The 27,161-nt window shown below is 44.4% G+C and overlaps 1 protein-coding gene across 8 annotated transcripts in view; it reads left to right on the forward strand.

Annotated features, from left to right (window-relative positions):
* The window catches only part of JADE2 (jade family PHD finger 2), a 226,500-nt gene that overhangs the window by 104,906 nt on the left and 94,433 nt on the right, over positions 1-27,161 (forward strand). For all 8 annotated transcript variants that reach the window (XR_002888552.3, XR_010589898.1, XM_065555006.1 and 5 more), the window contains one exon: positions 20,415-20,572. Coding sequence is in view for 6 of the 8 variants with exons in the window: in XM_065555006.1 (XP_065411078.1) it covers positions 20,415-20,572 (158 nt within the window). In the remaining 2 variants the exon portion in view is untranslated. The remainder of the gene's footprint in view (positions 1-20,414; positions 20,573-27,161) is intronic.

The raw sequence follows: 27,161 nt of genomic DNA on the forward strand, positions 1-27,161 counted from the left end.
AAATGTAGTCAGCTCTGGACTGGAGCAAATGTTTAACAGTGCTTTGCAGCACTACCCAACTATTCAGACAGAAAGTGAAGGAAGATGTCATATCTAAACTGAAACTGCAGGGGGGATTTTGGGAGGCAGAGTGTAATTACCCAAGTTGGAAGTTGGCCACTTGACACTTTAGCTAACAACCCATCTTTTACAAAAAGTGTCATGGGAACTTTAACAGCCTTGACAGGGCTGTCAAGATCTCAGCTATACATTTCTCATCCAACATCTCCGGTAGCCCAGTCTACACCCACCTGGGGCACTGATTCTATATGGATTCTGACCCAGCATTAATCTGAATAGCTTGGCAGATAGATCTATCATGATCACAGTGCAGGGTAGTGTTTGTGGAGGTCTGTGTGCTGAGTGCTTGTTTCCAGGATTTTAGGCACAGGCTGGGACCAGCCATCGTATGATCTAGTACAGTATGTGCCCTGTGTATGTGAGGGGTTTGGAAATGTAAAAAAATCAACAACCCAAAACCATCTCACACAGTGCACAGAGGTGCTGTATTCTCTAAGACTGCGTTAAATGTAGGAGAGGTTTTCAGGGAAAGGGAAGCACAAAAGGGAGATAGAAAAAGTGTGATGAGGCTGTTACTAAACCTGCAGACCCCCACCCCTGAGCAGTCCAGTCCATTGTGGGGAGGCAGGTGTAGCCATTTCCCAATCCAATCCCAGATCCAGATTTAGTAAATGGCTCTTACCTTTATAATGAACTGAACCAAAACCTCAGTCACTGACAGCCCTGAACTATGGTGTTTGCAATCTGGCCGTGGATAGTGAGCCCATCTCTTGCTGTTAACCTTTATGGCTTTGGGGGGAACCCCTGCTGTCGGGCAAACTACTGTGAAGAGATCCTGGAAACCAGTGATTTCATGTACCTGGCTAATCTCAAACCTCTTTCAACATCCCTCTGGAAGCTGTGTTCCTGCTTCGCTGTGACTAGGTTGGGGGCTGAGGTGCCATCTGCATTCCCTATGACAACAAAGGCATTAGTGTTGCATAGTTATTAGCTAGGTCAGGGTGATGTTTATTATGAAAGACTCTGTGACAAGGGATTAGCCATACACATCATAAACCCAACGCAAGGCAACTGGAAAAACAAGCTTCTTAACATGGAAAAGTACTGAGCTGTTTGTAAACATCCGTGGTGCAGGGAGCCAGGGAGCACACTCGTATTGATCAGTGCACGTTGCAGAGTCCTGACAGGGCTCTTCTTTGACGTGATACAGACCCTGGGCCTGATTCTCCATCCCCCTGCACCTTGTATAGCCATTTACACAAGGGCAAAGGTAAGAGCCACCCTCCTCTGCAGAGCCACTCCCAGTGAACTGAAGTAGCCCTGCACTCTGGGAAGGGTAAGATTGAGCAGATCCATGGGGCAGCCCCTCCCTTGGCCTGCTCCGGTCCCTCCCACTGCTTGCTGCTATGTGTGAGCTGCTGTGTAAGCTGGATTTCATGCTGTGGGTGAGCACCCTACCCATATCCAGCCCTTGCACTTAGACAGCAGAGACACATGGGTTCATCTGTCTGCAGAACCTTGCATTCACAGTGTCATTAACATCCTCTTGCCTTGCTCTATTAAGATTTTTATTACCTTGATTAGAGCTCGGACTTCCTTGAACCCAACACCAGCTTGAGTTAAAGCCAAGTTGTCCTGTCCAGTCCTGAGTATGATTTGTGGGTCCCCAAGCCAGTAGAGGGCCCCCAAAAGCCGGGGCCCACTAGAGAATGTGGAGATTTATCCCTCTGCTCTTGCTGCTGCAGGAACTGGGTGTGCAAGGGATGCCTATTGAATGTAGTAGAAAATTCTCTCTCACTCTGGAGTGGGAGCTGAAATGGGCCTGGACCTCTTGTCTTCAAGCAGCTGCATTTGCTATCTGTGCATGAAGCCTTAGCCCGTGTTACCTTCAGCTGATGGGTCTGTGGGCCGTTGTGAGGTGGGTTTAGTTACTGGGAATGCCATACTGTAAGAGAGGCTTCTACAAAATCTACCCAGCCAAGCAAGAATGGTCATATTTGCTGAGCCTCGTTAAGAACCGCAGAGGCCTCACTGAGAAGTTTGTAAATTGAATCCAACGTCTTTGTCAATTTTCCCAAACCAGTGTGGTTACAACAAATTAATGCCATTGTCTTTTGATTTGCTGAGAAGGGCGAAACAAAGATGCCTCCTGTTCCCACTTTAATTTCTGTTGTTCACTGAACCACTGGCATCCAACAGTTTGAAAAGAAATGAGGATAGATTAAGGGATACCAGACTGGCTTCCAGACGAACAGATTAAGTCTCTTTTTTTACCAACAGACAGATAATATTAATGCTTACAGATACACAACAAGCGCTGCCTCATCTCAATTCGGAGTGAACTAGAAAAATGTGACATAATACAATTGGATAAGAAGGACGCTGGCTAGAGCAGTGAAGGTAGAAGTGAAGCTGAAATGGACAAGTAAGGGCATTAACTAGCTGGGTGCTGGCTGGATGCTGATGCAAGGAGAACGTGTACAATGGAACGTGTGAAATCACAACGTTGTTTTCTCTTTTTCCAAAAGCATTTGTGAATTATGTGCTTGTGAAAGTGAGGAGACAATAGCACTGGCTAGAGTCCAGTATAAAATCCTGCAAAACACAATAGGTCAGACTGGATGACTTAACGGGTCATGTTTGGTTTTACTGTGTATGAAAACCTCCCCGAAGCAACTCCATCAGTCTTTCCTGTGATGCCCTCACTAGTCTATTCCTTGGTCCTCACATGCCATCGTGACATGCTGCAATCGTGTTTTTTCATCCTGAACTCCCCATTTATCTCTGCTGATGGACTTCATCCCTCACCTGCAACATGCTGCTTTTCCAGGGCTGGGCACCCCATCATAGCTCTGCCAGTGTGCCTCAGTTCTAACCTACAACACACTGTTAAATGACCTCTTGTATCTGCCCATGGATGGATTGGGTAGCACTTATACACACATGCATACATGCCTGCCCTTAAGTGAGATGAATCAGACTTCCAGAGGATGATGGATTTGTCACTAAATTAGAAGAAGATTGTCAGTAAACTTTGCATTTGGGAAGCCATTGCTCTCGGTACATTGGCTGTTGCTGTGTCCTATGTAACATCAGTCAAGATGGCAGACAGAACAGAATGTTGTACCTAACACCCAAAAGAAAACCTGATAGATAAGTTTCGAAAACCAAAAAGCATCCCCCTGTCCTTCATGCTGTGAACCATTGCTCCACAACCACAGAAGAAATTATGGCCATCATTCATAGTGAGGTACATACAGCCAAATGGAATATGTGAACTGTAGAGAAACTGCACAGTAAATCTTTGTTACTGTGGTGGATAGAAAGACATCAGTGAAAAGTTCCAAATTATTAGGTCTACAAAGGGGAAGAGATTCAAATGTGAGATTTCAAAAGTAGATAATAGCCCTTACATTTCCACCTGTACTATACCCTGTCTCACTAGCTGCTGTATTATGCTTTGTTGCATGCACTTGATTTTGAATGATGGTTATAATTTCCCTTGTGTTTCCTGGCAGAGCTTTGCAGCACAAAGGACGTTGGAGTGGCTTTGATTTATTTTTGCTAAAACTTTTTATGACAAAAAAAGTTTCTCTTTATAAACCAGGTGTGAATGTTGGGCGCTATTGCTTTTTACTGTGAGTTCTGGAGCAGTGACTTACAGTATCCTAAAGATTTCTCCTAGGGATCATCATTCTGCCCTTGGCTATGGGAACTGAAGGCAGTGGGGTCACGTGATGTAACCAACGGGAGGATTTAGAATACAATCCCCACTCAAGCAAAACTCCTGCTGAGCAGGACTTCAGGATTTGGCCTGGTGGGAGTCACTTCGTGTTTTATTGAGTGAATTGCACGTTTCTTGTGTGTTCCGCTCTCACCCTGGCTGATTTATGGACAGGACATTTGTCACAAGGCTGGATCTCTGCATTAGAATGAGAGCTGGCAAAGAAAGGAAACGCTAAATGTATTTCAATGTGAGCCCAACCCTGAACCCAAAGAAATCTTGCCATTGACTACAGCAGGTGCAGGATCACTCCCAGAGGCATTCGACACAGATTATTACTTGGAGAGGCACATTGAAAGCCAAGAGTTTGCAGAGTTTGTTGAAAGTGATTCCCAATTGCTGGGAATCCATATACTGGTATTGGTGGTTCAGGTGACTGGAATTCCAGGATCTCTTTCTGTACTAGAGGGCCCAGTCCTGTGAGATCCTGAGAACTTCCTGAGGTCACGCAATGCATAGTTTTTACAGAGAAAGGCTCTCAGAATGTAGCCCATAGTGCTGCATCTCCATATAACTGTGCGTTTTACTTCCCCATGGACTTTCTGCTGCTACGATCCTAATCGGGTACCAGTCTCTTTCTAAGAGACTAGAGCTGGGGAAAGAAGTGCTCTATTTGCACTTGCTGATTACCAGTAACAGTGGGGGGAAACAGATATCACATACCTTTGGGGCTATTAAATAATAAACATTGTAGGATGGTAGACATTAGAGATGGAAAAGACTTACTGATATCATGCATCCTTCTAGGATGTGTTTGATTAGACACGCTCTGGTCTCACACAGCACAGCATAAGGCAGTGTGCATTCACACAGTGCAGAGTTCTTACACAATAGTCCCTGGAATCACTGCCGTTTTAAAAGCTAATTAAAACCCGTGCCAGACGTGTGTTTCTTTAGTTTAGATTTAAAGACCAAAACAGATTCAGCCCCTTGGATTTCAGCCAGAAACTGATTTCACACAAGTGGAGACTAGTTAATAAAAGGATCTGGATCCAATATTTTAAATTGATATTTGGGACTAAGCAGATAATTGGCAGCTTCAGCCCTACCATGCAGTTGTTTTAAAAGCATGGCCCTTGACTAAGAATTTAAAGCAGGAGCTGAATGTCAGCGAGACTGGTTAGGCCACTCTATTAAAGAGTTTTGTAAGTGAGAAAAGATCCTTGAAATCGATACAGAAATTTTGCAGAAAGCTAGTGAAGAGACTTGAAAATGGGGCTGTTAGGCAGAGAAAAATGTGAAGTGGTAAGAAATGGAGCAGAAGTGTTTTGTACTAACTGAACCCTATGAAAGGCAGCACGTTCTGGGAATCCTACAAGTATTGAATTGGACCAGTCAAGTGTAGATGTGACAAAACCATTGACCATCATCCCCAGGTCTTTCTTGTTTCTCCGTGTTTCAAAGGTGATAAAAGGAAGTCCCAGAGGCAGTGAGACAGTGGCTTGTCAAAGGATAATCAGAGGCCAGTGTGACACTGAATCACTCTGTGTTTGAAATGGGTGTTGTAAGATCTCAGTGGAACTTGCTTCCAGTGAACTCAGATGTAAAGAAACTCCATTTGTAGTGAAATGGAACAAAAGGCCCAGATCATTACAATGCATCACAGTGCACACACTGCAGTTCCACTTGTAGTGAATCTGTGCTTACAGTAATAATTGTTTGCCCCCATCACAGGCTGTCCAAGTGCTTTACCCCTATTGGTCCAGATACTTGGCACGTGTTCCATTAACATTCACAGTGCTTTGCTGATCTATACCAGCTTAACATCTGGCACAGTGAACGTAGGCTATGACATAAGGAAGCATTGTTATCTCCTTATGACAGAGGAGGAAACCGAGGCACTGAGAGATTAAGTGACTCATCCTAAAATGCACTGGAAGCCTGTGGCAGAGTCAGGAATGGAACCTGAGATCGCCTCGACCAGTCTACGTTGGAGTGAAGTGAAAAAATATTTCCTTGTAAGGGGTGGTGTTAATTTGCTGAAGAGGGAGTGTTACTGGTATGTGCTTGAGGGCTAAATCAGTAAGACCTCAGTTGTACCTGGAGGCAGGTGGTGGGGGCCATCAATCCTGGAGTGCCCCTTGGCGGCCCAGTACGGCATCACAATTATGTTTCTGCCTTAGTTTCCCCCGGTGGGCTTCAGTAAGGACAGTGAGGATCATGTATATTGAACAGTGCCCTTTTAGGGGGTCTTGGGTTTATTTAACCCAAAGGTGGAACATAATACGAATAGGCCTCAACCCAGCATCTCTAGCTGGAGGGGGTTGAGTTAACCTTAGTCCATCAGCCCTACCTATGTTCAGGTCCTAACCAGCTAGGCCCTCTTGGCCTGCAACCCTTTTCTGGAGTCGGCCTCTCGTCATCAGATGGGGAAGGGTCTCTCCTCTTGGGTCAAGGTCCCCACAAAGGTCAAACCACGACCACCCTTCCTCGAAACAACATATAATTCCTCTGATCTGGGGCTTCTGCTGCTACCTGGTGAAGTCCTTCCGTGGGGGCCAGGTTCTGCTGAGACTTGGCACTCATAGCTCCTTCGTTTTGTAGCCTCTGCCACCTAGGAGCATACTTCCTTGATTTCCTTTCCTGGTGAGTCCCCTCCCCTTAGAAGCCTTTGCTTTCTGTGTTCTGGGGGCTGTTCCTCTCCTCAGGCACCTCTGTTCTGTAGCCCCACCCCACTGCAAATAGCTTCCTTTTATCATGTCTGGATGCTTCCCTGCCTACCTAATTGTCTCCCAGTTATTCAGTAAGTTAATTAGTCCCAGCGAACTTGAGTTGCCTCATTGCCCCTTGTGAAGCCTGTCAGAGGTATGCTGAGCCTTCCTGATGCCTTCAGAGGGCCAGCTACTCTAACAAGTGAGTTCCTCAAATAATAACACTTGTTATTTATTATTTGTTTATGGTGACACTAGTGGCGTGCTAGGTGCTTTCCACATTCATAGACCCCAAGACTGGCCATCATGAATGCAATCAGTTTGGGCTGTGACAGGTTGAGGGCATAGCTGAGTATGATAGATCTGGCTGAAAACCCTGGCCATGCTAATAAAAAGTGGATCGCAAAGACAACTTGTAGACACTAGAGAGAAGAGGATTTGCAGCGGAGCCAGGAAACACAGCACAAACTGAACGGGGCATGTGTGCTGCTGCTACTCATGAGTCCCTCCCATGGTAAGAACTGAACCTGTGAGAGTGTCCCTTCATATGAGAAGTCTGTGGTTGATAGTGTCCGATATTGTCGAAATATCTGGAAGAAGAGAACACGAGAAAGCTAATCTGATTGTGCATCTCATGATAAGTCATTTCAGTCTGTGATGCCATGATGAAGTAATTTCCCATGTAGAGTTAAGTGGTATTGCAGTTATGATCAAACACTTTCCGTAAGTTCCTGGCAGGGCAACTGCAGGAGGCAGGATCCCCGACTCGATGGGTCAATAGTTGGGTCTGGTTTGACAAAGTCAGTGTTCTGCTCTGGATAGAAGTTGTTAGGACTAGTCAGTAAATAGACCTGATGGGCCAAATCCATCTGTGATGTCAGTGCATTTCCACTGGGGATTCACCCATCTAACAGCTGAGAGAATGTTTTCAAGGAAATGCCCGTTGAGCAGGTGCAGTAACAGCTCCGGAATGCAATTGAGCTTGCTGTTTGCCCTTTTGAAATGGCTGGACAGGGACAAGAGTGGGGAGAGTCTGTGAGCATGTGTCTGCAGAGCTCTCTCTTTGCTCGTCATTGTAGGGTGGTTCATTTTTTAGATGCTCATTCAAGCCAAAAAAACTTCCCGTGCATGCCAAATTTGAGGATTGTTGTTGTCTTTTTCAGCATTTAACCTGCCCTAAGGTGGAGCCAATGGGACATCTCTTTAAAGTGGTCATTAGAGGCCTGGGACTAAGTTTGAACTTAGAGCTGAAAGGCTCCAAGCCTTGAGCTTGCTAGTATCCATAGCTTTAATTCACAGGTGTAAGGAATAAGGAGAGACTATTAACTGCTGTGAGGAGACCAAGAGGTATCTTTTACTAGACAATCCCATCTGACTCTTTATCTTTTGTGATTCAAATCCAGGCAAACAGGCTTGAAGAAAATTAGCACTCATGTTGAAACAAAGAGTCGAGAAGCAGGAAAACGAGGGGGCTTTACTCTTTCAAGCAGAGCTTGGGGTCCGAGTCAGGTGCTCCAGTAAGTGTATGAAGGTTGGGAAATGGGATCCAGCTCTGAAATCAACACAATAAGAAATCTCTCAGTCATAGGAAGACATGACATGAGAAAAGGAACGTGCGAAACCAGCAGGTGACATTAAACAATCATGCTGTTCACAAATGTTTTCCTGCACCCGGCAAAATGCCTCTCCAAGACTACCTCACTCTTGGCAATGCATCACCATTGAGTTGACAATACTCAGCACCAACCGTTCAGAGGAACCATGTTCCACGTCAGCAAGGAAGGAGTTAAAAGAAGTATATTTTTCAGACTGCTGACAGATTTAACTCCCTTTTTATATTTCCCATGGCAACATTTTAAATGCCCTTTTATTTTTCCTTTCCCTCGCGCCCTACTACGAGACACTCTTCATCTCTTGCTCTGCAAACCTCCAAAGGCGCCAGGGTTAGCAAACTGTTTGAAATTGGTGTTGGGGGTGTTTTTGTGTGTGTGCTTTTCTTTTCTGAGCAGTGCGTTCTCCGGTGCTTTGAAGTCTCACAGACATAGATTCCTAACTTTTATTCCCTCCAGCTCAGAAGTAAAGAGGGGGCAACGTGACTGGAGAGACGTTGGGGGATTTATTAATTCTTTCTCCCTCTTTAATGGTGGTGCAGGAGTACACCAAAGGCTGTCCCACTAGATATTTATCTGACTGAGGATGGATCACTTGATGCTGCTCTGTCCTCCTGCACCTGAGGTGTGGACAGAGACAGGCACCTCAGAGAAGTTGTTTTGAAACGTGAACCACATTTGTGCTTCCTTTTCCTTTTTGCTCTTCGTGCTCTGCTGGAATACTTCTAAGATACTTGAGTAAGTTGAGTTAAAATGTGAATGCTTCATTTTTGACTGTTCAACATGTTTAACACTAGAAGAGCAATACATGATCAGCTTTTTAGCATTATTGTTCTGAAACGTGGGGGAATAACCTTTAATCAGCTAAAGAAGAACTACTGGACCCAGAGCATACATTATAGATCTCAAGGCCTACACTGCACTGGAAATGTGGCAGAGAGGCCAATAGAATGTTTCTCGATGTAGCAAGACAACAGCGATTGACTGAAACCATATATGGTGGGAAACACCAAGTGACTGAGATATATATATATCAAAGGGCCAGCACCTCATCTACATGTGTGATGCCAGCACACCAGGGAGAGAAGCAGGGATCTCCAGGGCTAAAAGCACCTGCTGCTACAACTGAGCTAAATATTCAAGGCTTCCAAGCTGGGGCTGTAACAGACTCATAGCCTTTAGGAGTGGGCGCAGAGCGGGAACCCTGTAATACACCAATCATTGCTTTATATATGCACCACATAAGCTCTGTTTTGAAGACTTCCAGGACTTGTGCTGGCCCTCTGTAAAGAGGTGAATTTTACCCCACTGTGTTTTTAAAATCAGCGTGCAGAGCCTGAAGAGAGATCAAGATGCTTTGGGGATTGAGTCGCACCCCATGGGTGGTGGGGAGAGGAGTGAAAAACAGTGTGACCTGATGACTAATGTTTTTCTGTTTTGCATCTTTTTTCAAAGTGAATTTAGTGCTGGTCAATAGTTGCTGGGCTGGTAGCTCTGGAGACTGAAATCCTTGGAAGAGGGAAGGTGATGGGTCAGACTGGCAAAGACCCTGGGGAGTTTTCACCTTAATCTGCAGCTTGCGGCATGGGTCACTTGCTGGTTTGAATTAAATGGTGGGTCTTCTGTAACTTGAAATCTTTAAATCAAAATTTGAGGACTTCAGTAACTCAGCCAGAGTTTTAAGAGTCTATAACAGGAGTGGGTGGGTGAGGTTCTGTGGCCTGTGATGTGCTGGAGGGCCGATTAGATGATCACGATGGTCCCTTCTGGCGTTAAAGTCTGTCTATGAGTGTGGGCAAAGGCAGTGACAGTTTCCCTGTGCTGCCCCAATCCTGACCTGCAGGGACCACCTCTCAGGGATGAGAGGAGAGTCAGTCCCCAGGGCCCATTCAGTCCCGAGCCTTTCTGTGGCAGTTGCCAAGAAGAGTTTGGTTCATGTAGTTTTAAGAAAACAGTCATGATGTTATCTGGCTCCTGGGCCTTTAAGATCTGTGAGATGTTCGTTGCAGCTGGAGTGGAGCCTGAATGTAGGAATAGACTGGACAGGCAGGATGCAATTCACTCCAGTGCAGAAGGTGAACACCAGAACTATGCACCGGCTAAGCCCCATGTCTGAAGTGGGGAATTAATTGAGGCATAGAACCAGCTATGTGCTAGCACTCAGCACAAAGGTGAATTTCACCTGCTTTGCTTGGTCCATTTGTTGCCATTTTCTTGTTGTTTTCTTTTCTTTTCCATCTGATTAGTCATTTTCCTTTAGCATGGAAGTGTGATTGATTTATTGGGTATCAGGAGCCATAACAAAATGTGCCAGTTTTGCCGATGTGGTGTTGTAATGCCTGTCACTAATGTGCGTCCCCCTGACTTCCTTTTGATTCTATGTTTATTCTTCAGATATGTTTAAAACGTTCTCTACCACTTTCCTGAATAGGCGGCAAATAAGAGCATTGCAAATGGCATATTGAAAGCACACGATGATTTGATTCTGTCTGTGCCTCTCAGGATCACAGAGCCATGGCAATGCCATACATTTTCATTGGGCTGATATTTAACGATGGTATTTATCATGTTAAAGCAAGTGTCTAGGCAGGGCCAATAATGCAGGGGGGGAAAAAGCCAGTGGGAAAAAGAAAGATGCCTGCCCGCTGTAGCACTGCTGAAGCTTCCCAGCCCGAGCTCCCAGAGGCGGTGGAGCATCTCTTGGCACAGCTTCTTTTGGAGCAAGAACGTTGGTCCAGGTATATAAGCTTTATGCTAGAGAAGGGAGACACCTGGGGCTCTTTTCTGGGAGAGGTATAGCATTTAGAGCTGGTTACAAGGGAGCAGCTAGGCGGAGGGGCACATGCCTTTCAGCACCTGCTGTGGTCCAGGTGTGCCCAGCAGACATTGAATGTAGGTATCAAAGAACAAAAGTCAGGACTAGGGGAAATCAGGTCACGAGTTACCTCCTCCTCTGCTCCTTTTGTTATAGGGAGTTAGAAGAACTGACAAGGAGGTGTTTCCTGCTTCTCCAGATGCACTGCTGGAGATGGAGGGGGGGTCAGCCTAGGAGTTGCCGAGCTTGCAGGGGACCTGGGGCCACCAAAAGTGTTTGGCCTCAAGTAGATTCGTGGTTTGCTTGTGTTTGAGGCTAGCCCTAAATATGGGCCCCTGGGGTCAAATTTTTAAACACCTTTATGTGCCTAAATGTGCAGATAGGCACCTAGTGGGATTTTCAAAAGCACTTCCGCAGGTTAAGTGTGGTAAGTCCCATTGAAATTAATGACAGACGTCTAACCTGCTGGGGTGCTTTTGAAAATCCCACTAGGCATCTATCTGCAACTTTAGACACCTGAATATCTTTGAAATTGTGGCATGGGTCTTGTTCCCTTTCAGGTGGGCAGAGTTCTCCATACATTGAGATCCTGATTGTGCTACTTCACAGTTCAGTGAGAGGGAGAGAGCTACCATGGCCGGTCCATTACTGAAGTCACTACGCCGCTGTCACAGTCGCCATAGTTGGTCTCGTGGCTCACGTTGGTTATTAAATTAGAGTTGTAGCTCTTTAAACTGTTGTTCACATTGTTTGAAGAAGCAATTAACATCTTCCAAGCAGATCAGCGGAACCGGTGTTGCTAAGCAGCAGGCCTTTAAAGACTATTTGTCAATTTCTGCAGAAGGGAGGAAATAGTAAACAGTCCTATTGAGAGAAAATTGCTTGTTTTCTAGTACACAACTTTCCCTCCACCACCAGGTCCTCAGTTCATCAGTGCCCAATTTATCCTTTATTTAGTTTTCATAAATAATTCAGAAGAGTTTGAGTAGAATAATTGAGTCTTTTCCCAACCCTAATCCCAGACAATTCAAAACAAAAAGACATTTAGATTACAATTTGAGCATATTAGCTGCTGGTAGATTTCCAGACAACTGATCTGCTTTCCTTTAGAATTTCTGTGGCATTCTATCATTTCTAAAGCGTTCTGCTTTGATAGTTAGTAATTTATGCATTTCCAGTTCTTCATGGAAAAACAGAGGCATCATCATGATAGAGTTTTGGCACACTTGCTGCCTTTGAAAGTGGAAGCTTATCTGTCTTCGAAGAAGGACTAAATAAGCAAAGCGGTAATATTACAAATCCAGCCTGCAATGTGCCTTATCATCTTTGAGGAAATAGATACAATCGTACTTATTTGGTTTAAAATTAGAACTAATCTTCTATCCCAACGTAAGTTGACAAGCCTGAAGGGACAAGTTTGGGGAAAGACTTAGTGCAGGAAAACACAAGCCTGTGATTTGTGCAATACACTGATGAGAAATGGTGCAGAACACTGATTCGCTCCCCCTTTTCAATTGTAAGGACTGCAGGCTGTGTTCTGTAGCATTCAGGGAGGTCTTGCACTCACAACACTATGCTTCACTTCAACCCCTGAGGATCTTGTGAACCATTTGTAGAGCTGGTCCTGCTTTACTCAGACTAGTGATCAAAGTCAGGTAGGCTGCACAGCATAGGCTTTCAATGGAGATGCTACCAGGGGTGCTGAAGGCACCCTAGGCAGTGAAAGAGCTGTGACCCCTTCAAGCAACCATGCAGACTAAGAAAGAATTAAATAAATAACCCCAGGTAACAGCTGTAAACAAAGCAAAATGTGTTGATCTTAGTCTGTATGGTGAGGAACTGAGCGCCCACAGAACAAAGGTCCAGTCCACACAGCACACATCAAGATAAAATGAGTCCACTTTCTGCTGCAAGAGGAACAAGGATTTTTAATGCTTTTTATAGTTGCCCTTGTGCTCCTGTGCCAAAGAAGTCATCCTGCAGACAGAAAGTACTGGAGCAAAGCAGCACTGCCTAGCGGCAAGTGACACTGATCACCAGTTTTAGGACTTTCTTTTCTCCATTCAGAGCCTCTTTTCAGTCCACTGTCTGCAGAAAGCCTCTGGATGCCAGGGGTGGGGTGTTCTTTATTGCAACGATGACAGATTACATAGCCAAACTCGACTCTGATGGCGTTTGGTCCATGAATGATAGCTCACCTTTGGGGGAGTGTATTGGACGGGTGCTGGATATGGTGGTGATATGACTATACAAGTAGAGAAACAAACAGATTAGATAGCTCAAGCCAGCTTTATTTTCTGAACCCTTACTACAGCCATTAGGGTGATATATACAATTGGAGGCTCCATCACTGATTTTTTTATGTGGGCTCCAAAGCTTCTGCAATTTCTAAGACTGAACATGACCTACATAGACAATGAACAATCCAGCATTTAGTTCTCTGTCCTGCACGGTTACACACATCCATCAGATAAGGCACATGGCCTGGATGCTCTTCCCATCTCTGCTACAGACTTGTGTGACTTTGAGCAAGTCACTTTGCATTTCTGTACCTCTGTTCCTTCAATTTGTAGAATGAAGATAGTGGACCAGATTCCAGGCTGGTGTAAATCACCTTTGCATACCTCTCTCTGGTCCTGTGCCAAGACCGGAGCATCCAACCCACTGTCTTTAACATACTGCAGTCATGTGATCGTGGCTTTGCAAATAAGAATTAAGATCCCTAGCTAGGTTACTCTTCTAAAACCAGGGCTCTGTAGCTGCCAAGTCCTCTTTTCAAGAGACAGCAGAATGATCCTTTTGGTGGTGGAGAGTAAAGTTAGGAGCCCAGAGAACCACTAGTCAAGTCATCCTGCTTTCCCTTATACAGTGTAAATCCAAAGTAGTTCTCTGATGTCAATGGAGTTAGCCGCTCGGGGGAAAACCAGTGTGAGACAATCAGCCCCTTAGTCTTCACTCTCTGCGATCAGACTTTTATTTTTATTTTTTTAATCAAATCTTTTATTTTTAAACCAGTAAATATTTCTTATAACTTAGCCTAGTTTTTTTAAATCTTGCTGATAATTAAGAGAATAATCAACACAGTACAGTTAAACCCATGATCTCTTGCAACACTAAATATCCGATGATAGGTAACTTCTTTAGTGAGGTCGGAGGTAATTATTTGGAAAAGTTTCTGTTTCTCTGTAGGGTTAAATTCTCAAGGGAGATGACGATGAGGTGTGGAACCTTTTGCTTTTAGGTCACCAGTTTAAATCAAGGTCAGATTGGGAGTGACCAAAATTGCCATCAGGCGGCTGTTTACTGGCCTCTGTGCCAGAAGTTGGTGGAGTTAGTCTAGTTATTGATAGCTGTCCATATCCTATTGTCACTATCACAGTTGGCAATCTTAGCTTCCCTTCCCCCACCAATCCTCAATGAATCCCATAACTCTGAGTTCTGATGCTGCGCTTGTCAGTTGCGGACAGAAAAAAGTAGGGACGATCTCCCAAGAGAAGACTAAAAGCCATGCGTGATGCTGCAGACGTTGGAGCTGGGGGCCTGGTAGTTGTGCTTTCCTGACAGGTTAGTGTAATTGCACAATCATACTGCAATAAAAAAGTAATTGGGAGGAAGAAAACATTCTTGAATTTCTGCACGAGCTGTGTTTTTCTCAGCAGCGTTTTGTCTGCTGTGCCAGTTTCAGACTCCCGAGCCAGAAAATTCCTAGACGAATTCTCGTTATTTGCATATCATGAAGGAGTGATGTCATATTTGTAATTACTTATACAACTAAGGCTTTGAAGTCAGTATCATCACCAGGTAGCTGATGTGGGTGGGTGATGAAGCACCAGGAGGAAGAGGCTGAAAGTACTGAGTTGACAACAAGGTCAGGTAGCTGAATGCACACTTCAGGGATCCTACAGCAATCTCAAAGGCGGGCAGTGTCTCTGAGACTGAGACTTCTGACAAACTTAGCAACTGTTTCAAAGAGAGAAACTTGGCTTTGCATGTCTCTTGCTGTTATCTTGCTTGTTGTCAATTAGCACTTGGCACTTCACCCGAGACACCCAAAGGGAGAAATTGCTGAGGGCCAACACAAGATCATGAGTCCCACTTAAGCCTTTTCAATGGAATCTAAGTGGGACATGGTGTTTGGACCTCATGCAGAAGGGTAAGTTTTACCCATCAGTAGGTTATGCCTGTTACCCCTGTGAGTCAGAGTCATTATCCCCATTTTATAGATGGGGAAGCTAAAGCACAGATTGGTCACACCTTAAATTTTCAGAAGTGTTTACTTGTTTTGGGTACCTCGATATTTCGTTGCCCAACATTGGGCCTCTCAGAGGTACTGAGAACCTGCAACTTTCCCTCACTTCAGCTAGAGTTATGGGTGCTGTGCTGAGCACCTTTGAGAATAAATCCCTGAAGGTCTCAGGTTGGGCATAAAAAATTGAGAGACCCCAAAATCAGTAAGCCCTTACTGAAAATGTTGGCTGGCAAAGGTGCCTTGAGTTGGACACATTACAAATGCTATAACATTTTAGCCCCATTGAATTTGCAAGTAGACAAATACTAGGATTTTAAATGGATCTCATGTCCTGTCATTAAAACATGTACAATTCAGAGAGGGAGATCTTCATAGCCACTGAAACAGAATTATCCCTTGTCCTAACGGGCTAGCCAGCTGGTGGAAACTCAGAGCAAGGTAAAAGGTTCAGGTTGACGCTGAATATTGTTTGTTTTATATCCTTTGGAGATAGTCACTTGGTGATACTGAGTAACTTAAACAGCCTTTAGGTCTGAATGGTGACATTGGGGACTGTAGATCTATCACTAAAAGGGCACATACATACATTATGTTTTAGAAATGTATTAGAGCTGCTTTGGGTTTATTTATTTTTTATTTATATTTATTTATAGTTTTCGTATTGCTTGATATTCAGAGATGCAAAACTGTAAGGACTGTGATGTCTTTTTCACATTACTTCTTATGTTTATTTAGCATTTATCTTAATCTTATTTTAATTTTTCAGACTAGTAGCATAATAAAATGTTACTGTGGTGTTCTTAACAATTAAATTATATCGGCACATGGAGACTTCAAGGAACTTGACCTTTCTCAAACCCAGCCTAGCTCTGACTATAACATGTAGGCTGTTAATTATGTTTTTATTGGAAGATGCAGCCAGACTGTGTCTGGGCAGTTTAATTTAGCTCTTTATAGATGTGGTCAAAAATGTCTCCAAACAAATGCAGCAGGAAAAAGGTGCTACTGCTGTTCAAAGAGGTAGCAATATAGAAAAGGTTGTTTATGTATTTGTACTTAGCTGTAATTGGGTTATCAGCTGAGGCGCTGAGGATTAAATGAACTGACCTAAATACCGGGTCTCAGTTAGGGGTTAATGTCTATTTTCCTATATAGTATCAGATTTGGTTTCCAAAATACCCTCCAGGGCATTTGATCTTTGTATTGAAAGTGTGAAGCCATCCTGGAATCATTCATTACAGTTCATGCCAAGCAATGGTTAGTTTGAGAATAAGCACTGAGAACAGATTAAACAGCATCTGAAGAAAACACCTGATCCATCCCAGCCTCACATAAGGTAATGCAGAAGTAGCCTGAGACAGACTGATTAGGGATAGCTGGTGTCTGGATATTATTGCTGGCACTGTGGATTATTATTTCAGATAATAACAGATGCGGAGAAAAGGAGAAATCATCCATTTTCATTTACAAATGGTTCTTTATTCTCCAAGAGACAGGGTAGCTCTAATCAAATCGTTGCTGTCAGGCAATCCCTTGGACGAAAAACCTTATTTACCATGATCTGTTTTATGGAATTATTTTTCCCCCCACAGTGTACATCAGGGAAACCTCAGTAGGTCCAGAAGCAAAATGGGAAGGGAAGATGAGCAAAATCACTATCCCAGGGCTGGAGAATTCTCCGAGAGGAGGGGCCCAGTTGAGCAGTTTAATGGGTCAGTGAGAATCAGTGTGTGTTCGGCTGCAGGCTCTGGCCATGTAGGCAGGCATGTATACCACCATTTAGTTTGATTTTTTTCCTGTTCACTAAACAAGCTATTTTTTCCCCAAGACTGTAAACAATATCCATCCCTTTGGGAAGCCAATATTAAAGTGTGAAATAGCTTTATAACCTAGTCATTCCTTTGTGTTTCCAGCAAATTGGCATGCTGTTAGTGATCCCCAAAATGTGCCAGGTATTGGTCTCAACATCTGAGTCATTCAATAACCATTAGCAATTAAGACCAACAATTACAACCTTGTGAATTTCGGAAGTGTTGCTGACACCTCAAAGAAAACCTTAAGAGGCATTCTGGGCCAAATTCTGGTCTAAATCGGGAGTAAGTTCATTCTCTGCAGAAGAGTCACCCCAGATTTATGCTAGTGGAATGGAGTAGAATCTGGCCTCCATTCAGAAATGATTCTGCAAACCATTTTCCGTTCTCTTCCTTCACTTTTTATTACCAGCGATACTGAAAACAGATGGCCAGAGCCCTAGCTGGTGTAAATCGGCATACCTCTGTTCAAGCGACAGTGATTTACATCAGCTGAATATCTGGCCCATCTTCATCTATTCCTTTGGGATCTCTGAACAATAACGCCACAGAGCATTTGTGATACCCTGACTAGAGCTTCTATATTTGTGAGGCAGATCCTGGTCTTAGTTACACCAGTTTAAATCCAGAATACCTCTGTTGGTGCTCTAGATTTATTGTGGTGCAGGTGAAAACAGATTTGGCCCTGTGACTCACCTATGGATGTCTTTCTCTCTTGGTATCCTTTCATTTGCTGTAAAATAAAAAACTAGTCCCTCCAAACTAAAAGGAAAGTAGCCATACTTCCTAGCAGTACGCAGACTGAGAGTTGAGAAGGATAAAGAGGGTTGTTAGGTGGAGGGATCCTGCTGTCTGTGGAGGAGAGAGTGAGCTGCCAGCAGCCTCTGTCCACAATCATGTCATTTTCAGAAAGGGGTTCAGCCAGTTGGTGTCTTCCCCCAGCAGTCCTGGCTTCTTCGGTCCAGGGAACGTTGGGGACAGGAAGACCAGTATCTTCCCCCCTGAAGAACATGAGGACACCAGCCACCTCAAATGCGTCTTGTCCCCTTCTTGATATCAAATCTTATGGGTGGCTCTTTCGAAATCTCACCCCCAAATAGCAGGAATCTCACAAGGTTTCCACCAGGCGACAAAATCTTTTCAGCTGCCAAGCGAGAACCCTTTGCACTTACGGAGCCAACCTGGAACCAGAACTCCAGGAGCAGGTTTCAATACTCATTCTGGTCTGGGAAGATTTCTTAGGTGTTTGGATTCAAGTGTCCATTGATCCATCCCTATATGTAATGGGGGGCGGGGGCAGTGACTGCCATTGTTATGGATACAGAAGTCTTGTCATTTGAACTGCCTGTTCTCAGCCATTTGCAGCTTTCTGAAACATTCACATTATGGGATGGAATTTCCCAGGCTTAGTCTCTCTCCAAAGAGAGGTAATATTTCTTGGAAACTTGAGGAAAAAGGGTCACAAAGCTTTTTAGTGACCCTTGGTACTTTTTAGTACCAAGGCAATGCAGAAAAAAATATTTCCGCTCATTTTAAAAAAATGCATACCATGTTTTTGAAAAAAGCTGTAGGGCTGGAGTGGCTGAAGGTAAAAAATTCCCACACCCTTTGCCTGCCCCCAGATGTTTCTTTGGGGGTAGCTTGCACCCCAGGTGTTGCCGTCTGGGACTAAAATTGTAGATAGCTTCTGAATGGTTCCTTATACCTTTCCTCCCCACCCACAGGTACCCATACTGAGGGCCAGCTATTCTACCCCTTAGAAAATATTTGTTTTGCCCATTAAGATTTATAATTAACACAGGAGTTTTCCTTTAAGGATGCTGCATGTAGCTCAACCCAGGGTTTTCTGGCATGTCCCTGAATCACTGCGTTGCAGAGACAGGGAGTTCACTGGCAATGCTATGTTTACTTCTGAAACGGGGCAAGGTCAGTGTCAAAGAATCTGGCTGTTTTTAAGTGCCTCTGCATTTGCCAGGGCTGCTCTGACTATGTTTTAAGAATGATGAGTTTTAGAAAAAAAGACCCAGAGCATTTTGTATGAGAATTGTGTTGTAACCTGAAAGGAGCAGTTTCTGAAGGCAGATCATAGAAGGGTTTTGCTGATTTCCCTGCATTTGTAGCAGATAATAAAAACTAAAACATGCATGGGAATCAGGTGACTGTCTACATTCACTACAGCCTTATCTGTATCAGCCATTCAAGAAGAAAGAAAACATCAACATGCCCCAAGAAAACTTAATGCAGTGAAAACTTGGGAGTCATTGTATTTTCTGCTGAGTTCAAAGTAGATGTTTGTGTGAATATGTTTAATCCATTTATTGCCTGGAGGAAAATAGTGCACCCTTTATTTTATCCTTCTTTAGTGTTGGCTCTCTCTCTCCCAGCATTGATTGAAATATAAAGTCCGAATCTCATGTACACACATCCTACACTGATGTAAAGTGGAGTTACTCTTGATTTACACCAGTGTAAGTGAGATGAGAGTCAGGCCCATTATGTTTATATATCAAGATATTTGCTGCTTGTCTTTTCATCTAGTTGTAATTTGACAAATGGCTAATATGCCTATTAAGTGGCAGGAGGAGAAGAGAAGAGAGTGAATCCCACAGTGAGATTCCCCAGTCATAAAGGCCAGAGGTGCTAGTCATAAGGGTTTGATATTCTAATTGCACGCAGTCCCATCTCTTAGTTACCTGCACCTCCCATGCTGACAATCTGCTCCCTCTCCTGGGGAACACACGGAGAGCATTCTGTGGTTTGTTCCCTCTCTCCCCTAAAGTCATGGGAAGAGAAGCCTGCATTCTCTTCTGCTTGTTGGAATAATAAGAATAGTGGCCCAAGTTCACCCAGGCCACCAAGTTCCAGGATCTCAACCTGCTCCCAGACATTGAGGCCTCCCAGTGGAAAGACCAGAATTCCCTGGAGCAGTTTTGTCTCAGTGTCTTTAAGGAGGGATGATTCAGCAATCAGTTGCAGTCAGCCAGGTCTTCCCCTCACTGGGAGCATGAATAACAGGAAAGTAAAATAATGTGAGAGAATCAGGAAGTAAAGAGATACTCTGCATGGGCTCTGGCGTTCAGTCCAGTTCTGTGAGCAGCCACTTCAGTAGCCTGTCCCCTTGACCCCCATGAAAGGGGAGGGGAAGCTGAGCTGAAGACAGGAAATGTTCTTGAAAGCCCTTGCGTTATAATATGAACGAAAACAGAAGGCCTGATGATATACTCTAGTGTGTGAACAGGAGTTTACCTGTTCTCCACATTCACTTCCACTACTCCAGGCGGGACCCTCTCTTTTCTCAGGCCTGGCATGACTGTCCCGTTGGGAAATCCCTAAAGGCAGCAGAATACCAGCTTGCAAGGGGAATGCCAATGCCCCAATGCAATGTCTTATCTCTGCTGAGTCATTTAAGACGTCTCGTTGCTTTTTTGCTGTAGGTTTTTCGTACCGATCTGATAACAGCCATGAAAATCCCTGACTCACATCAGTTGAGTCCAGATGAGTACTACATACTTGCCGATCCCTGGAGACAGGAGTGGGAGAAAGGAGTCCAAGTTCCAGCGGGAGCAGAGGCGATACCTGAACCAGTGATTAGGTAAGTGAGCACAATACTGATTGTGCTGCTAGATGCCTGCTGTCTCTTTTCCTGTCCTTGGACGGGATACTTATTTACTTGGCATTGTTCTGCCCATCTGTTTATTTGAGGAGCTTCCAAAATAATTTGGGTTTATAGTGCTGTCTAAACTGCAATGTAGAGTAAATAAAGCAGGCAGGCCTGGAACTTGAGCTAGGTGGAAGCGAGCCTTAAGCTGGTAAAAACCCATCAGTCCCAGGATTCAGATCCAGGGGGAGGGGGCAAATGATCAAATGCAGTAGAACCAGGTGACGCTTCCAACTGCAGCAGTGGCCTGTGCTTCTGTGAGGATAGCCAAGACACAGTAGAAATGTGCAAGAGGGGACAAGTGAAGGGCAAAATCCCTTAGTAAGCAAGTAATATGTATGCGAGAACATATCTGTCTGGGCAGACAGAAATGTGGTTTTATATGTACCATCATGGTCCTGAAAGGGCACACTCTGGGCTCTACAAGCTTAGCAGCGCCCCAGCGGCCATACACACAAGTGACTTTGTTCAGGTTGGTGTAGAAATCAGGTCTGGGATGGGTGATAGATTTTAGGCTACGTGACCCAGCACTGCAGCATTCACGGTCAATTTATTGCTTAAAACGAATCCTTCAGTGTGGCCTGGGAATGTGCCGACAGAGGTTAACATGGAGCTTTGGGATGGGATATGGACTCAGACTCCCTCCCGCCAGATGTTATGACAGAGATGTGAGTGCTCTCCCCTGAAGAAAGTCCTCTCTCTTTCTTGGATGGCTGAGCATGAGTGAGAGAAGGACTCTCAGGGGACACCAGCTCTGCATTTGCCCAGGTTGGTGGCATTTTGAAATGACCCAGGGGTTTGGAGAGGGTAAAATAAACATAAAAATCCACACACACGTTAACCTCTTCGGTGATTGATGGGCATGCAGGGTCCACTGGGAAGCGCAGTGCCTGTGCTGGAGTCCCACTGAAGTCAGTGGGAGTTGAGACTTGGTAAGGGCTGCAAGACTTGGCCCGATAACTTTAACCTGCTATCTTTTAGTGCAGTCCATTTTAACACCTTGCGCACAGGAGAGGAAAGAAAAACGCTGGCTGCTAAATAGACAGATAGCTACCAGAGGCAAGCTATAACAAATGTATCAGTCTAGATAATTATAATTTCAATAAATATTTTAAAATAGGCAACAATAAAAGATCAGTAGCTGCTCAGGTAGAAAAGGGATGTGGAGTTACTGCTGTCATCGATACAGAAGCTGAGCATTAGGCATAGGCAAAGGGCAGCAACATCATCTGCTGTCTGCATTGAAATTCAAGGACACTTTTTTAAAGCCAGAGACTTAATGCCTGTGATGAGATGACATAATACTTGTTGAACTGCAGGACAAGGGGATCGTGACTCCTAGCTGCTGGGAGTGTCCAAAAGTCCCAGAATTTGGGTCACAAGTCTCTCAGTGCGTCACACAACTACTCCCTTGGGATTCTCTTGGCACATGTTGTATCCTGCTCAGTGTAGTAAATATGGCCGAAGGTACTGTTGCAGCATGATGCAAGCAGGGGGAACAATCCAGTGTTTCCCTCTGGCTAGCAAAGGTAAGAGAAATATTAGTAATAGGGGGCTAAGAGACACCATCAAGAAAAAGTATCTGGCATGAGGTCTTTCATGGTCTATGCCTACAGTTCAGACAAAGCTAAGCAAATTGTATTAAGGATTTGGGGCTGGATCAGGACATGGCCACTGTGCCCACAATCCCCCAGCTCCATTACTGAAGATTAAGCTCTATTTTTTCTATTAAAATGTATTTCAATTCTTCCCTTTGCCATATGATGACACCCAGCTGTCCAGGTAACTCCACCAGAACTTAGGGCAAGTTTTATGCTCTATTCCAGTGGGCTGCTGCCAGCAGTGTGTCCACCCCCTGGGCTGTTTTCCTTTTCTCTTTTTCTTCCTTTTTAACTTATATGAATCATTTGGATAAGAATATCAAAGACCTTTGGATTCCATGCCTTTAAAATGGTACAGGTCACCGTGGAGACCCTGTATGTTGTTAATCTTTAAAAATCAATTTAAAAAATGCTTTCAGGAACTCAGCAGGGGGAGATGACTTCAGATTATATGCAGGAAATTCTGTTTTGCTCCTCAAATGATGGAGGAATTTCAGTAAAGTCAATAACCTCGTCTGAAGCACAGTTTGTCCCTCGGTGACAGCTGCTATTGCAGCTGCCGGCCAAAAGTTATGAAGTAAACTTTTGTACACACATGCCCCCCCCCCCCTTCCCAAGAGAAAATATAGAAAGAAATGAAACTTTAATGAGAAGTCTGAACACATCAAAAGGGAAGTTGTAAAAGGGACTGTTGAGGTGACTTACTCCTTGAAAAACACCTGTGTGTGTGTGGAATATCTTTTTTTAGTCATCTTTGATAGCTAACCACAGTCTGAATTCGGAAATGTCCAGCTCTTGGACTGAAGGCTAGTGTGGGGTTTATTTCAACATGAAAAGTGATAGCTTGGCACTGCTGCTGCAGTAAACGCCCATCTAAAACCAGCCTGAGCTGTTACACTGGGAATTCACATTTTTGCAAAAAGCTTTCGTTTCTAGGCATTTTGTTGGACCTTGTTTTGTTTCATAGCTTTGTGAGCTAAATCTTCCTACCCCTGCCAGGGGACAGGGAAAGCCTGGATTGCAGTAGAACCTGTCCAGGTGTGCTGCACGGATGGTGAGACTGCACAGAGGCCCTGGGGAGGACAGTTCCATCATGGCTCTACAGTGGGCCAGGGGATTGGGTTGGGGCAGGTGTGTTGCCAAGCATGGCCATCGTGCCCACGACCACCCATATCCACAAATCTAACCCTGCCCCCTGGAGCTGTGGGAGCACTCACACAGTGTCCCTGTGTCATGGGTAGGATCCCAATGCCCCATTTCCCCATATAGTTCCCCTGCGCACAGATAACCTGATCCAGCTGTGCACAGGGACCAGGATTTTACCTTGAGTTACTAAGTGGAAGCGGAAACCACAGTTTCCTGTATCGCTAAAGCAGGTGCGGCCATGCTGTCCCATGCAGCACATGGTATTTCAGTAGATTAGCTTGCAACAACCTTCATCTTCGGTCCTGAGGGAGCAAATAGAAACAGTCTCTCTCTCTCTCTCTCTCTCTTTCCATCTCCCTCTCCCTCTCGCTCTCTCTCTCCCTCTCCTCAAATTCTTCAAATCGAAAACTCCCCAAGAGAGTTCACTTCTACAGGGCCCAATCCACCGTTTCCCTGCTGTCATTTTCACCAGTGCAAAGTGAGTGAAATAAAGTGCCTTCCTTCGGATGTGGTAGCACCACATGCCCACTTTGCACTCCATTGACCCTGAGTAAGCAACTGTGCCCAGGTACAGGGTTGTGGTGAATCAGGCCCACAGAGAATAAACGGTGGTACTGTCAGATTTTCGCTTTTAAATCCCACAAGCGTCTTTCATCACACAAAACAGGAAGCACAGCAGATGTATGTGTATGCCCTTCCTCCCCAGAGCTCCCCGTTTGATACAGTCATTGGTCCAGATGTTTTCCGTTTTTTGGTGCGGATGGGATAGTCACAGTGATGAGACATGGGTTTGAACTGCTAAGCATGGATCTGAACTGGAACCCCTGGCATCTCCTGGTTTAGAGTAGCACAGGAAAGAATGTGACCCGCCTTAACATTTGTCTTCTCTGGGGGCCATCGTTAACTCTTCACATTGCTAACTGCATTTTAGAGCATTGAAAAGAAAAATATTTTCAGGACCCACAGTTTTACTTGTCTGAAAACTTATTTTCCCCCAGTACGGGGGCTTAACTTTTTCCCCGTCCATCCCCTTCAGGGGTCGTTAATTTAAAATTGAAATTGCATCAGCTCTTCCTCCCAAATATTTTTATAGTGCCAATCTTATTTCAGGTCTGAGCATAGGAACACTGTGTGCATTTGTCATGGCATGAATCCACAGTTTTATTTATGTTAGGCCCTACAGTAAATTTTTGCTTTGTTTCTTGAATATTTTTTTCCATTTAATGAATGATTTCAAAAGAAATAACGACAATATCTCAGGGAACACAGGGAATCAGGAAGTCAAACCTGTTAAGGAAAAAAAAGTCCAAATCTGGTTACAGTAAGTGATATATAGAGCCTAATTGACACCCTTCTGGCTTTTTGAAAACCCTGTGCTCAAGTAAGCAACGTAGAGTGCCTAATTCTCATTTATAATAAGGTCATTGCAACTACTGTAGCAGTGTAAAGGGACCTTAAAACAGGTACAGCACAACCCTTTACACTGTCAGAGAGGGGTAAAGTGGCCATTGTATAAAGGAGAATTAGGGCCGTAGGTTGATGAATGCTCTGTGTTAACTCACTTGTGCTAATGCTGTCACTTTGACAGTGATTTGTATGTGAAATTCCTAGAGGGGAGGAGAAGCCACACAGAGATCTGGGAGCTGTGGACTGGTGCGTCATAATATATTTAACAAATGATACTGCAACCCACAGGAAAACAGATTCCATGTCTGGGGAGCGAGGGAGCATTTAGGCCGTGAGCAGATAGATATTTTGTGCAAGGGGGCGGGGGTCACTTCCTACCCAGCAAGTCAATCTCTGGCTCTGAAAGGGATTTTATACCCAGCTTCTGCCATTCTTTTCATCTTTCAGCTGGGATTTGAGAAATGAACTCTTCCTACTTGTGCGTTGCCTCTAGGTCTTGCAGATCCAAAGCTGAAAATTAGATTTGGAAACATTTTATTTTCTGGAGCTCTGAAATGTCAAAGCTGTGGGTGAGGTGGAGAGGAAAGGATTTGTTTTAAGGAGCACTTTCCCCAGAAAACAACCGTCTGAAATAACTGAAACCAAGAGCCACCTTAAAACAAATGGGTTGCTGAAGGTGAGCACTGTTGAGTAACAGGTGATGGAGGGGATCCAGGCACTGAGTTTAGCACCACTTTTGGGAGGTGCAGAGACTCATCTTTTGGCCCTGGGTCATGTTGGCTTGGCCCTCACAACCTTCCCCTGCATTATCCAGTGCTGAAACCTGCTTAATTCCATTGAATGTTTGAATGTCATCAGTGTCCATCAATACATCCACCGCGTCTGACTGTCCATGAGATCACCTGGCAGGCGGTACTTAGCAGGGCTGTTTCCTCTAGCTAGCCGCTTCTAGTTGACCAGTACCTGATAGGGTTTTATTTTGTACAGATGTGTGCCTGAGAATTGGCCAGAGTTTAAAGGGGTCCAGCACAGATATATAATGCCATTTGAAGCTGATGAAAACAGGGGAAATGAGCAGTTAAAAGCAAGTTTCCTAGCTGGTAGGCACTGGAATGACAGGTTGACATGCTTTGCTTACTCAGCTCATGCTAGCATTAACCCACAGGTGTACACCTACAAGAATCAGATAGTAATGCCAATACTTTGCCTTTCTATGGAGCCTATAATCTGAGGGTCTCACAACGCTTTACAGATCTAGAATTAAACCTTGCCACACCTGTGTGAGGTAAGGGTTCATTTCACTGGTGGGTAAACTGAGGCACAGAGACTAAGTGACTTGCACAATGAGTCAGTGACAGAGCCAGGAATACATTTCAGGAGCTCCAGCTCACAGTGCCCTGTGGTGTGAGAGGCACTGCCTCCTCTATGTAACTGATCCAGTGAGTTTTCAAGACCTGGCTCCCCTGAAAAACAGGCTGTCGTTCTGTTGGTAGGCAGATAGAGTTTGTTCTTGATCAGTGAACACAATCTTCGACCATATCGACAGGGTTTGAATGTAAGCACTGAGCAAGGTAAAATAACAGAATAAATGGAGGAGCAGCAAAGTTAATGGGAATTGCCCACGATCACACAGTGGCAGAACTGGGAACAGAGCCACAAGTCCTGACTCCCAGTCCTATGCCCTAAATACTAGAAAACACCTTCTCATCCTCATATGTGCCTATGACCCTGTGAAGCCCCCTCCTATCTGAACAATGAGGATAGAGAACTGACCAGTGTGTTTTTTTCCTGTGGATTTGGAAAGAGATGCAACCCACCCACACCTGCCGATATAGAATCATAGAACTGCGAGGGACCTCGAGAGGTCATCTTGTCCAGTCCCCTACACATGTGGCAGGACTAATTATCTAGACCATCCCTGACAGGTTTTTGTCTAACCTGCTCTTAAAAATCTCCAATGATGGAGATTCCACAACCTCCCTAGGCAATTTATTCCAGTGCTTAACCACCCTGACAGGAAGTTTTTCCTAATGTCCAACCTAAACCTCCCTTTCTGCAATTTAAGCCCACTGCTTCTTGTCCTATCCTCAGAGGTTAAGAAAAACAATTTTTCTTCCTCCTCCTTGTAAGAACCTTTTAACATACTTGAAAATTGTTATCATGTGCCCTCTCAGTCTTCTCTTTTCCAGATTAAACAAACCCAGTCATTTCCCATTTTGTATGTGTGCAACTGATTGGTCCTTTCTAAATGGAGTACTTTGCATTTGTCCTCACTGAATTTCATCCTATTTACTTCAGACCATTTCTCCAGTTTGTCCAGATCATTTTGAATTTTAATCCTATCCTCCAAAGCATTTGCAACTCCTCCC

The sequence above is a fragment of the Chrysemys picta genome, chromosome 8 (assembly GCF_011386835.1).
Source record: "Chrysemys picta bellii isolate R12L10 chromosome 8, ASM1138683v2, whole genome shotgun sequence".
Taxonomy (NCBI): Eukaryota; Metazoa; Chordata; order Testudines; family Emydidae; genus Chrysemys; species Chrysemys picta.